The sequence below is a fragment of the Ahaetulla prasina genome, chromosome 12, assembly GCF_028640845.1.
Source record: "Ahaetulla prasina isolate Xishuangbanna chromosome 12, ASM2864084v1, whole genome shotgun sequence".
Classification (NCBI taxonomy): domain Eukaryota; kingdom Metazoa; phylum Chordata; class Lepidosauria; order Squamata; family Colubridae; genus Ahaetulla; species Ahaetulla prasina.
Window position 1 is genome coordinate 24176814 of NC_080550.1, and position 13954 is coordinate 24190767.

The 13954-nt window shown below is 45.0% G+C and overlaps 1 protein-coding gene across 6 annotated transcripts in view; it reads left to right on the forward strand.

Annotated features, from left to right (window-relative positions):
* The first annotated feature begins 7794 nt into the window (after positions 1-7794).
* The window catches only part of CBFB (core-binding factor subunit beta), a 48445-nt gene continuing 42285 nt past the window's right edge, over positions 7795-13954 (forward strand). For 2 of the 6 annotated variants that reach the window (XM_058155050.1, XM_058155053.1), the window contains exons 1-2: positions 7819-8180; positions 13328-13414. In XM_058155050.1, coding sequence (XP_058011033.1) covers positions 8103-8180; positions 13328-13414 — 165 coding nt within the window. In that variant the 5' untranslated portion in view covers positions 7819-8102. Of the gene's footprint in view, positions 8181-13327; positions 13415-13954 lie in introns of all 6 variants that reach the window. The other 4 variants (XM_058155055.1, XM_058155054.1, XM_058155051.1 and 1 more) reach the window with 4 other exon arrangements.

A 13954-nucleotide genomic window follows, 5' to 3' on the forward strand; every position in this document is an offset into this window, starting at 1 on the left:
AGCAATAGCAACAGCATTTAGACTTATATACCACTTCTCGGTGCTTTACAGCCCTCTCTAAGCGGTTTACAGAGTCAGCCTCTTGCCCCCAACAATCTGGGTCCTGATTTTACCCACCTCGGAAGGACGGGAGGCTGAGTCAACCTTGATAATGATGAAAGGATGATGGAAGGAGATATTCCCTCCGAGAACCAACAGGCGGGAAGAAAATGCTCATTTCTCCCACCTAGTGCTTCCCCACTCCCAAGTTTCTCCCAGCCAGGAGATGGAGATAAAGATCAGTCAATCAGATTCCATTCCCCACCATTCAGTCAGAGCTGAAGAAGCTTCTTGGATGAGAAGTGAAACGTCTTCAAAGAAAAGCCAGAAAGTCCAGTGGCTTCTTGAAAAAAAACGCACATTTGGGACAACCATGACCTGGATGACTGAGAATCCCCAGAGACAATCAGAATGGAGTTGGAGGGGACCTTGGCGGTCGTCTAGTCCAACCCCCTGCTCAAGCCAAAGAACCTATACCAAATGATGGCGAACCTGTTTGGCACTGTGTGCCGAAAAGGGAGTGCGCGTGTGCATGCTCGTCTCGGTCGCAACCTGGAAGAGGAGCTGCCCAGTCCGCATGCCCAAAAATAAACTTCTGGCTTCCGGTGTGCGCATGCACACTGGCTAGCTAATCTGCCAAGTTGACGATCAGCTGGCTGGCGCACACGCTCACACAGGAAAATGGGAGACCAGCTCTTCCCGTTTCCGGCATTGCCGCACACACGAAGGCCAGCTGATCATCGTGCCAGCATGCGCGCCAGAAACCTGCAAGAGGAACAGGCGACACTGCACGTGCCAGGTGACATGGCTCCGTGTGCCACTTCAGGCACTCATGCCATAGGTTCGCTATCATGGCCCTATACTCTTCTAGACAAGTGGCTGTCCAGTCTCCTTGAAAGCCTCCAGTAATGGAGCACCCATAACTTCTGAAGGAAAAGTTGTCACAGAAGTTGTGGGTGCTTCATCATTGGAGCTCTTTAAGAAGAGACTGGACAGCCACTTGTTTGAAACAGTATAACCTTCTTAATTAAGATGGAGGAACCTTGGGTTCAGGTCTACCCCATATGCCTCTGGCCACAGAAGATGGAAGTTTCTCATTTCAGATCTACCACCTGGTGGCTCCTAGGGTGAGTCATTGCCAGGCTCTCCTTCGGCCAAATGACCAAGATTGGTGGCGAGGAGAAAAAAGTCAGCAGCACCCCAGACATGGTCCGCTGTCACCCATTCCTTCCTCCTTTTTCACATTCCACAAAGATGCCTGGTAGAAACCTCAATGGCCACTGAGATAAAGTTCCTGCAACACCTGGATGTACCGAGGGGCTCCCTAGATCTTGCCTCTGTCATGAGTTATAATATAAATCATTGCCCAATTTTGGCAGATTGGCCAATCCATCCTTCGGTGCTATTTGGAAGTCAAACTACAGTACTGGCCAAAATTGTGGAAACCTTTTGGGAAAAGTGTATTTTTGAGGTTTGATGGCTAATAACACCACTTTTTTGGGAGAGGGCATTTCAAGATAATCCTATTCCACCGCTGGAATGGCCTGGGAATAGTCCAGACCTTAATCCAATTAAAAATCTATGGAGCCAACTAAGGAAACTTGTTAGTCAGAAGCAACCGAGCAATAAAACCCAGTGAATAGAAGCAATCCTTCAATCTTGGTTTCACATTATAACAGCTGCAGAACTAAAAGACTTGGTTCACTCCATGGGAAGACGTTATAAGGCCATCATTCATGCTAACGGGTACCCAACTAAGTATTAACTGACATGGTAATAATTTTTGTGTATCTCATTTTTTTCCTATGGTGATAATTTTTGTATATCTCATTCTTCCTACATGTTTCACTTTTCTTCTTTATACTGTAACTGCTATTCTAATTAGCAAATCCTTCATAAAAGTTATTGCGTTACGTTCTTGATTAAATTATCTTTTCATTGACATATAATTTTATGGTACTACTGCAAAAAAAAAAGTAGTGTTATCATCTAGTTTTAGAAAATACACTCTTCCCAAAAGGTTTCCACAATTTTGGCCACTACTGTAACTTCTGAGGGTCCTTGGTGCTGTGTGAGCTTGGTTGTTTTCAGGCAAATGTTTCCGTAGCAACTACACAGCATAGTCAGTGTACTGGTGATGTTGCTTAGTTGGGCAATGAAATGCCTGCATGAAAACACCCAAATTCAGAGAACACAAAAGACATCACAGTTCAGTTGCCTTACAAATATTCTCTTCCATGAGGGGACTTCGGTGTTCTCTAAGCTTGGTGGTTTTCTCACAGATGTTTCATTACCCAAACTAACATCATCAGTGCAACAATCCAGCCAAAGTGGTACCATTCAACATGTTGGGTTTGATGATGTTGCTTAGTTGGATCATGAAACATCTGCAACAAAACCACCAAGCTCTAGAGAGCACCAAGGACCCCTCATTTTCAATCCTGAGCTAAAAATATTCTCCTTTCCCAATTCTCTTCTATTCTTGGGGTTCTTGGAGTTAATTGGATACGTCAGTTTGCATTTTGCCAGCACATAGATAAATGTGTTGGGTGAGGAAACCCAACATGGTCTTTTCCTTGTTTATCTTAGTTTGTTTTCCCTCCATCGTAAGCCTGAGAGCCTTGTTCATCTCTCCCGTTTTATTTCAGCTTATTCAAAATCTCTATGGATGACAAGCAAAAGATAATGTTTTCCCCGGAGTTCAACCGAGGTCTGGGTGTTGTATATTCTGGCAATGTGGAAGCGTTTTACCAGAAAATCAGAGATATGGTCAGCTTTCAACTTTATAAACGTTTAAAGTTTAAACTTTTTAAACTTCAATTCAAAACTCTTTGACTTTAAATTAAAAGTTTAAACTTTTTAAGCATTAATTTAAAAATCTTCAAAGAAGCCATGTTTGTTTTGCTTTGGAAAGTCTCTTGACTTTCCCCCCAAATCTGACTCTGAAGCCACTATTATAAATAGGAACACAAAAATTAAAAATAGTACAGAGGCAGGCGGCTTATCGGGCTACATAGCTGAATTATAAGAATACAGGAAATGGCTGTATTTTAGGCTATTTGTTCAACTACCAGCACTGTCGAATAAGACCATCCTTCCTGCAAACAACTTTGGCATGTATACTTGTTAAATTAAAAATGTATACATTTTGTTTTTTTTAAAAAATGAATTAGCCTTTGGTGGTGACTCTTTGGCAGAAGATCTTTCCCAATTGCTCCTACTGAATCTTTGAACTGGATATGCCGAAGGCTAAGGGATGTGTGAGAATTTTATTCTTCGTTTTTTTCTACAAGAAAGTGCTGTCACCTTACATAAAAGAGAGACAGGCCGAGATGCAGGAGGAAGGAGAAGGTAGGATCAATTTATCTCTCCAGACAGGAAGGTTCATAAAACGTTCCCTTCAAAATGATGTTGCCAGTTTCTTCCTTTTGACAAAATCTGGTTGTGTTTAGTATAGAATAACCTCCACTCAAACACATTCAGGAACATTCACAATCAGAGCAGACAGTTAAAAAGACATGAAATCAGAAAGCAGTGGGATATTAGCATTCTGAAGTCAAAATGCATTAGATCTCCGTTTCAAATTTAATTCTAAAAAACAGGCCTGACAGGATAGAAATATATATTTCCCCCACCCCCCCAAGGAAAGAGCTAAGAATACAGGATTTGGGGGTTCAACCTTAACTTCTCTTTTTGCACTCAATTTGGTGGAATTTATACAAGTGTCTAAAACGGCCAATTTTTTTTTTCTTCTTCCTCAGAAAATTAGTCCAGTCGCCTTTTTCAAAAACCATTTTTGATACAACTGTGACCTGGATGACTTGAGAATCTTTATAGATACTAAAACTGCAATCTTCAAATGCATATCCATCTCTAGACAATGGTTACAACTCTTCTCAGATTCAGCTTTAGCATATTTAATTATCCTAATTTAGATTGTCTATTATATTTTCAATTTTCTTTTGGTGCTGGTAAAATCAGCTTAAGTCAACTCAGCAAATGAGTTTGATCAGTAATGGTTGAGATTTTGTGAGGCTACGATTTTAACCTTTTCTTACTTCCTGCAAAAGTCTTCGGAACTTCTTCAGAAAATGAGGAGTAAATACCAATAATATTCTCCTAATTATCCATCATTTCTCTGATCTTCTCAACTAAAACAAGCAGATTCTTGCCTAGGAAATCTCATGCCAGAATACATTGTTTTTCTGGATGTGATTTCCTTACACAAGATCAACTGAGCTGTGCTGTCACTTGTGTCAGGATATGACTTTCATGTTCAGGATAGCCATGCCCAAGCTAGGAAAAAGTGGAACTTCTTTGTTTAATAGCAGTCTATCCTTCGTCCATTCTTGAGAACCAAGAAATTTTAAGGTTTCTTTACATACGATTTAACACTTCCCACAAAGCCTTCAGAACTTCTAAAAATGAAGAGTAAATGGTCATATTCTCCTGAGAAGCCACCTGGGTTGGTAAAGAGTGAAATCATGAATTGGACTCTCTTTTATATGTAAAATTTAGAATCTCTGCCTTCCCCAAAGAGGTAAACCAAGTCTCTTAAAAACCCAGCAGCATCTGCATATTAACCTGAGTTAGTTTAACCAGTGAACTCCAGGCATTTAGTTGGCTTATAGTTCGGTGGTTTGTACATACCCAGACAATGGGCTAATTCAGAAATCAAGCATGTTGTACGAATACAGCCATGTTTGCCAATTTCCAGAGGGATAACTGTGGTCTGTTGAGGCAAACACAATAGACAGTGGAGGCTTTGTTCACACAAGATAATTATCGGGGGAGAGTTCGAACTGCGGTTTGATCAAATTGGCCAACTTGGGGGGGGGGGGGGACACTGAATGACACTCAAGTAAAATGTTCAGAGGCTGGGTTTGCACAACTCACGAGGCTGCAATGTGATCGGGTTGTGTAGGACCCCACTTGCAACATCTGACAAACCTGGTTTTCTGCAAATAAGGGTACTTTGCGACTTACAACCGTTGGTTTGTTTAGCAACCAGTTACAACAGCACTAAAAGGGAGGGGGGTTATAGCAGGACTCCTCACACCTACAAAACCCTGAAATATCCCCAGTGATGTGATCAGTCAATGGAGGAAGTTGGATTGGCTTAACGACCAGGTGATTCGCTTAACAGTGGTGGCAAAAAATCAGATTCAACTCACTGAGGAGCTACCTTGCTTAACAACAGAAATTCTGGTCCTGTTGTGGCCTTAGGTCAAGGACTCCCTGAAAACTTTGCATTCAATGATACCCCCAAATCTTGTGGCTTAAGCCACAGTGCCTCTTCGGCCTGATCCTGCACAGCATTTCCTCTCCAGAGAAGCTCAGGTGAGAATCCCAGGTGCCTGCCTCTCTGCCCCTGCCAATGCCCGGCTTTTTGCACGCTGTCGTTTTCCCATGACCAAGGAACGGCACCCGAGGCAACCCCACGAAAGCCCAGCCCAGCTCTCCTGATCAACAGCAGAAGCAGGACGTGAGTTGCTGCCCGCTGCGAAGCAGGAAACAGGAAATCCAGCAGACAAGGCCAGTGTGTGCGCGCGTGCAAGAGGCAAAAGGGAGCCAGGCAGCGCGTGCAAGCAAGATAGGACGCAAGAACGGGGAGGATCTCAAGCCAGCCCCACCGAAATGCGAGGGGATCGACGCCGACTAGCCCCGATCTTATGCGCCACGCAGCAAAGGAAATTAATTCCCCGGGTGGAGTTTTAGCTTTGGTTGACCCGCGCCCCCACGCGCGAGTCTTGCAAACGGGGCTCCTTTCCCTCGCCAGAAAATTTCGGATCGAGCTCCGCCGGTGGTAGATTTCCCCCTCGTCCCGGATTCACGGCGGCTGGCTCGCTTTTCGACGGCGAGGAAAAGAAAGAGAAGGGTCCGGTCGCAACTGCTCGGTTTACTCGCGAGGAAAAGGGCCCGTTGGGGCCGATCCGGATGAAAATTTTGGAGATGCTGCCTCCTCACGAGTAAGGAGCCACAACAGGACTTGGGACTCTCAAAAGCCACAGCCCACCTGCCTCAGCCCCCCTTCTCCGCCCTGCAAATACAGGTAGTCCTCGACTTACGTCATTTTGCTTAGCGACCGTTCAAAATTACAAAGGGATTGAAAAGAAGGGATTTTACTTGACCCTTTTTCACACTCATTCCCGTGGTCATGTGATCAAGTCAGACTGACTCGTATTTACGACGCTTGCCGTGTCCCCGGGGTTTCCTGTGATCTCCTTCTGTGACCTGACAAACGAAGTCAATGGGGGAGCTGGATGCATTTAACAGCCGCAATACTAACTTAACTGCAGTGATTCGCTTAACAACTGCAGCCAGAAAAGTCCTAAAACGGGACAAAACTCACTTGTAACATGAGTCACTTTTAACAACAGAAATGTTGAGCTCAACTGTGATCGTGCATAAGTCGATGACAGGTTGTAAAACACTACCCCGTGCATGAGTTGTGCAGTGGTCAGAGCCAGGATAGGAAAAGAGGCGGGCCCCCCCGCCCCATAGTGCGATGTTGGGGCCGAGCTGCGGGCAATGGGAATTGGAGTCCAAAACTCCGGAAGGGTTTTGAGCTGAAGCTCCAGCTCGTGGAAGGGGGGGGGGATCGGGCCATGCGTGGGAATAATCGTCCAGTTTTGCATCGAGAAGATGGTTTCAGTTGGAAGGAGTCGGGCTCCGTGCCAAGCACGTGCGCAAACACAACACAAGCCAAATTGCAAAGAAGCGACCCCCTTTCTCCCACGGCCCCCTGGGGTCGCGGCGCCCCATCCTCCGCAGGCGGGACCATTTTTTTCCGACCAACGCAATTAGAGCTGCCCTCGAAAAAGCGAGGTGAACGCAAGTCGCGCGCAACGCCTGTGAATCCCAAAGGCGCTTTTTTCAGGAGGCAACTGGAACTTTCAGCTCCGAGCTGAAGAAGCTCCTTGGATGAGAAGCGGAAGATCTTTCGAAGAAAATCCAGAAAGTCCAGTTGCCTCCTGAAAAAAGCGCCTTTGGGATTCACACCCGTTGTGCGCGACTTGCGTTCACCCCTTTTTTTCGAGGGCAGCTCTTGAAAAAGCGCCTTTGGGACCACCGTGACCTGGATGCCTGAGAATCTCCATAACTACGTGTGAATGCATCCATCCTCCAGCGTTCGCTGACCCGCTTTAAAACACGTGTAGCTCTTCGGAAGACAGTTTCCAGGTGACGTTACCTTCGCCCAACACGCTTAAGTTCAACAGCCCCTTTTTCTCCATTCCCACAACGCCGCCTCCTCGAACGAACGAACCCCAAAGTCGGCCAAAACTAAAAGTTTAGCACACGTTGCACAATTTTTACGCGCGGCCACCTCTCCTCCGATCCGGTTGAGTCGGTCGGTTACGAACAGACAGCCAGGACTGTGGGATCTGAACAAAAAAAAAAAAAAAAGAAAGTGGGCTTCCCGCTCCCTTCCCCACCACGGCTTGGAAAGACAGCCCATCCCCACTCTCCCAAACCCACGGGATGCTGGACAAAAGAAAAAAAAAAAAAAAAAGATAGGGTTGAGAAAGGAGACCACGCCGAAATATATCCCGCTCGCTAGCGCGCGCGCGCCTCTTTCTCTGCTCCACCCGTGCGCATGCGTGCTCCCCGCTTCCCCACCCCTCCCCGCGGGCATAGCCCTTAGGCGCGGCTCTCCCCGTCCTGTACCTTTTTTTTCCTTCCCCTTCCTTTTAATGGGCGGCCGGAGGAGGAGGGGGGGGGGAAAAGAGAGGCGAGTGGGCGGGGCTGCGCACGCGCAGTGGCCAGCGCTGGCGGGTTTTCTCGCTCCTCTGGCGCGCGGCGCCTCCGCCCCCTCGGCTCTCCTCAGAGGCTCCGAGACGCCTCAGCGGCGGCGGCGGCAACAACGTCGACCGTTGGCCGAGCAGGCAAGCCGGGTGTGGGGCGGGGGGGGTGTCCTTCTTTCTCCCGCGCTTTCCGGCTCCTCGTCTCGCCGCCAGCCGGCTTTTTCCCGGGCGTTCAGGGAGGAAGAGGACGAGGCGGCGGGACCTCGTTGCTGGTACGCCCGCCGGCCGGCTGGCTGGCCGCGGCGCCTCCCGCGCACCATGCCGCGCGTCGTCCCGGACCAGCGGAGCAAGTTCGAGAACGAGGAGTTCTTCAGGAAGCTGAGCCGGGAGTGCGAGGTGAGGCGGCGGGGCGGAAGTGAGGCGGCGGCGTTGGCTCTCCCGCTCCCATCATCCCCAGCCGAGTCCCCGCTCGGTTGGTGGGTTTGGGAGTCCCATCATCCCCAGCCAGCTTTTCCTCCTTGTTTCTAGTTCTGTCCCTGGAATTGCCGTCATCCCCAGCCAGACTTCCCTCCGCTTTGTGGGTTTGGGAGTCCCATCATCCACAGCCGGGTCCACGGGATCCCCGCTTAGTTGGTGGGTTCTGGATTCCCATCATCCCCAGCCACGCTTCCCTCCAGTTTCTGGGTTTGGGAGTCCCATCATCCTCAGCCGGGTCCGCTGGGTCCCTGCTGGGTTGGTAGGTTCGGGATTTCCATCATCCCCAGCCAGCTTTCTTTCTGTGGTCCTTGTTTCTAGCTCTCTGTCCCTGGAATTGCCGTCATCCCCAGGGTGCCGAATCCATCTCTCCCCTAGTCGTTGGGTTTCTGTTCCCATCATCCCCAGCCAGACTTCTCTCTCTCTCTCTAAGCCCTCTTCCCCCAGTTCCTGGGTTTGGAATCCCATCATCCCCAGCTAACCTTCCCTTTGTGGCCATTCATTCCATCTATCACTCCTTCAGTCACTGGTTTGGATTCCCATCATCCCCAGCCAGCCTTCCTCCTTTGCCCCTGGATCCCAGGTTGGGGTTTGATGTCTTCTCTTCCCTTTCTTTGACACAGCAACTACCGGTAGTCCTCGATTTATGACTACAATTGAGACCAAACTTTCTGTTGTTGAGTGAGTTTTGTCCCGTTTTTACGACTTTTCTTGCCACGGTTGATAAGCGAATCGCTCTAGTTGATAAGTTAGTAACCCGGTTGTTAAGTGAATCTGGCTTCCCCATTGACTTGGTGCAAAAAGGGATCACATGACCTTAGGACACAGCAGCAGTCATAAATATGAACTGGCTGCCAAGTCTCTGAATTTTGATCGAGTGACCAAGGGGATGCTGCAGGGGTTATAAATGTAGTCTTAAGTCACTTTTTTGTAACTTTTGAATGGTCACTAAATGAACTTTTGTAAGTCGAGGACTGCCTGTGCCTCCTCCCCCACCCTCAGGTTTTTGGTGTTTCACACTCTCATCATGTCCAGCCAGATTTCTGGTGCTGCTCCTGGCTGCCAGCTTCTCTTTTCCCCCCTCAAACTGATGCTCTCTAGACTTCCATTATCTTCAGCTGGTTATCTTTCTGCAGCCACCTCATCTTCCCCCACTTGATGATTTGCAGACGTGAGCTGTTGATCCCCATCATCCCCAGCCAATTTTCTTCTTGTCCTCCCCCTCCTCCAGATATGTTGGGCTTCTGCTCCCATCATTCCCAGCCCATCTTCCATTTTGCGATCCAAAAGCCAGTTTTCCTCCCATCTTCCCCTTTCATCCCAAACCAGTCTTAATGCTTAGCCCTGTAACCCAGCCAGCCTCAAGCTGTTGGGCTTTGGGATCGAACTCCCATCATCCACAGCTGCCAACAAGCTCTGCTTCTGGACACCTGCCTTGCCTTAGTCTTTCCCTAAACTGGTGCCTTCCCGATTTGCAGAGCTACAATGAGCCATGTGCCGAGAATGTCAGGGGATGTCATACCTTTGGAGGCATCCACATCTGACTACATCAGTTCCAGAGACTGGAAAGCCCCCTCTCTTCTTCCCCCAAGCCTTGCTTTGGAAATCAGCCCGCCCTCCCCAGGCAGGCAGCTGTCCAACTGAAGTTGCATTCTTGTCTGCAGTGTAAAGAAAGAACTGAGCGTCAGACCCCATCCTGCCATGGTCATCAGTTTAGAGATCCTTGTGGATCACAGTTCCGCTCCGTTAGTTAATAAATCGGTTAGTCTGTGAAGTGCAGGAACGTGCTTTTTCTGTTCCTGGAAAAGAGCTATAATGGCTACCCTGCTGGAAACAAACTAAGGAAAGGAAGTATTTGGTCTTCCTTTGCCTTTTGCTGGATTAAAAGCTGTGCACAGGTATCTTACGTAGCTTGAATTTTTCTTTAAAAAAGTGTTTTTATCTTACTTTTCTTCAGTTGAAAAAGCTTTGGGCACTTTTGAATGAACAGGTTGCCATCCTGTATCTGCAGGAAGAAAGCCCCTATCGTCTCTCAGAAGTTACAGCCTGTCTCACTCATTTGTACTCCAAGGAATTGATGCCCTCCAGATGTGTACTTCTTCAATTCCCATCATCCCCAATCAGTCTAGCCAATCCTGTGCAGCCTCCAGATGATGGTATTTGGTGCCCTACGGAAGGTTCTGAAGTTGGGGAAGGTTTAAATTATAAACTGAAATGAAACCCATCATGTATAAGATTTCAGCCCCATTTCCAAGTATTTTTACTTGGAAGTAACCCCACTCTGCTCCCTGCCCCCATGCAGGAGAATTCTTAAAGTTACAGTTACATGATAGCATGAGCCTCAAGGGGGGGAAAAATTAAAGGGTATCCTTACTGAATTTAGGGATGCGAAGCATCTTCCTGTTTCTGTTTTGTACACACAACTGATCTGCAGGGCTCTGTTCAGAAAGAAAAAATTGCTTCTCCCCCTCCCCCATTCCATTAAAAAACAATTGCATTACTGTTGATTAGTTGGAAAGTTGAGGAATAGCTACCTTCGTCTTCTGTACTGATTACTTTTCATGGATAATGATGTTGAAAAAAGGATCTGCTTTACAATCAGCTTAGTTATGACTCAGTATAATTGATGAGACTATCTTATAAGATTATTATTTATTATTATTATTTATTTATTTACATTTATATCCCGCCCTTCTCCGAAGAATCATGGTAACAGTACACAACTACAAATGTTAATTTGAAAGCAAGCTCTGCTGTTTTCATTGAGTTTTATTCCATTCTAAGTGGGTTTACAATTGTAATTTAAATGAATATGATTGTAACAATGCACAATGGAAGAGTGGCGTAAAATCCACCTTAATTGTCTTGATATTATATGTATTAGAGCTATGACTGAATGCAAGAATTAAGCGTTAAGTGCCCATGTTTTGATTGCATTTCTGATATTAGCACACCAAATTATGCTTTTGCCATCCTTTTGAATCATTCAAGGGATGGATAATGATTCCTGGAGAAAGATAAAAAGGACTCCACTGGTTATATCCTGGTATACATCTAACCACGTTTTAATATAACTTTGATGTTTATTAATATTAAGTAAAACAAAACACTGTAGTGTTGGTATATTTGCTACCTGTATATGGTCCAGACAACTAATATTTACCCCAGATTAAACTCAGTTGAAGATGATCCTATATATAATGGAGGTAATCTGCACTAGTAAGTACCACATATTTCAGAAAATTTTATTCCTATACCTTAAATATGCAAATTGAGAGTAAAAAAAATCAAAAGCCAAAATTGTCAAATTTAAATTAACTAGAATTAGTGAAAATTCACTTTCTAGCACAAGAGAGCTGGATGCTATTTTAACTTTTGTAACAACAAAAATTATAGTGGGATCTTTCCTACAATATTTCTTAATACTGCAATGCTCTCTACATGGGGCTCCCCTTGAAGAGCACCCGGAAGCTCCAACTGGTCCAGAATGCAGCCGTGCGGGTGATAGAGGGAGCACCTCGTGGCTCCCATATAACACCTATCCTGCGCGGGCTGCACTGGCTCCCAGTGGTCTTCCGGGTGCAATTCAAGGTGTTGATTACCATCTTCAAAGCACTCCATGGCTTAGGACCGGGCTATTTACGGGACCGCCTACTGCCACAAACAGCCTCCCACCAGCCTGTGCGCTCCACAGGGAGGGCCTCCTTGGGGTGCCGTCGGTGAAACAATGTCGCTTGGCAACCCTCAGGGGTAGGGCCTTCTCTGTGGGGGCTCCTGCCCTCTGGAATGAGCTGCCTCCGGGGCTATGCCAACTCCCCGACCTTCGGACTTTCCGCCGTGAACTGAAGACTCTTTTATTCCGTCGAGCTGGGCTAGCCTGATTAAGTAATTTTAAATGGGGTTTTAGTTTTTATAGTACTTAGTTTTAAATTTGGCCGCTATTTATATAAATTTTTAGTTTTGTTTTTATTGCCTCTCTTCATGTATTTCTTTCCTTCTTAGGCAACCATATTTTATTTTATTTTTCCCGAGTCCAATAATTTTTATTGTATTTTAAATTGGCTGTTAACCACCCTGAGTCCTTCGGGAGAAGGGCGGTATACAAATGCAATAAATAAATAAATAAATAAAATTAAGGTGTCATTTTGTGAATATGCCCCAACTTCCTTATGGACACATTTTTCTCTAGTATTTTCCTTATTTTATACACCCATGCAGCTCCTGTTTCTCTTTTCTCATTTTCTATTCTTAGCATCCCACTCATCTCTGGCATTTATTGCCTCACATCCTACCAACACCATTAAAACAGAAGTTCAGTTTCCTTTATGCTCTTCATTTCTGCTATTGGAGATGGGCCTTCTCACTTTCTTCCTTGCTGTTCTCCAGTTGAATGGAAGACACATGGAATATTCCCTTTGCCTTAGACACCACATGCAGTTCAAGTTGCATTTTATTGCAATATAACCTTTATGTGGATGTGCATTTGCACTAATCTTAAATATATAAAATATGAAGTCAGTAATTATAATCTGTAAGGTTACTGCAAAGGATATTTATTTTAATAGACCAATTAACTGAAAAAAGGTTTAGTATATCTCTTCATGTTCTGCTGTCAGTTATGTTTATGCCTTATGATCTTCCTATGAAGATGGCTGGAATTTTGTTTTTTATGGCCATAATCCCATCCTCTGACTGAAAAATTCTGTAACTTTAGAAGGGCAGGCCTCTCTTCATGTATTTCTTTCCTTCTTAGGCAACCATATTTTATTTTATTTTTCCCGAGTCCAATAATTTTTCTTTGCCTCTTATAGTTTGCTGCAGCACCTGAATACAAAAGTTGTAAAGTAAAAATTGGGAATTCTGTAAAAAAAAAAAGTGTTATGGTAATTTAAAGTTGGGGGTGGATAGTGGCATATTGTAACGATATTTCAGAGTACTGTCCTTGCTTGGCTTCCACAAAAGTAATATTCACATTCTAACCATCATCTCTGCAGGCTTGCCCTTATCTCTTTGTTGGTACTGTAAAACAGGCATGATTCAATTTTTGATTTAGCTCCTGCTCTTTGCAGATTAAATATACTGGCTTCAGGGATAGACCACATGAAGAAAGACAGGCCAGGTTTCAGAATGCATGCCGGGATGGACGATCTGAGATAGTAAGTTTATACATTTATATTTTTATTTATGGTACTTGTGTCTTCAATTTCAACTGTTTGATGACTCAGGACAAACTGCATTATTTTTTAGGAATCTAGCCCATTTCTTATGCTAGTTCTGAGCTATTAGCATTGTTCTTTCTCTCTCCCTATGCCTTTCCCTATCTGCTTGCTGCACAATGTGAGGGGATTAAGATACAGATTAGATAATTAAATCTTATTTGAAATAATATAGAATGCAAACTAATTAAATCCAAATTTATAATTTAAACTGCATACTATATAGTACCAAGTTAATGTTACTTCTTCTCAGAGTTTTTTGTAACAGTTGTTACATATAAAAATTAGAAAAATATCCTTCAATTTTCCTTCCAATTCACATAAACCAGGGGAAAAAAAGGCCATTTGCATTTTTTTTTCTTCTGTGTCATTCATTTATTTAAACAAGGCATGATGTTACTGTTTATCTGTTTACTCATACTTTAATGGCCTAACTCTAGGCATTTGAGGTGGTTTAGAAAAGCATGTGCTTAATTTGCA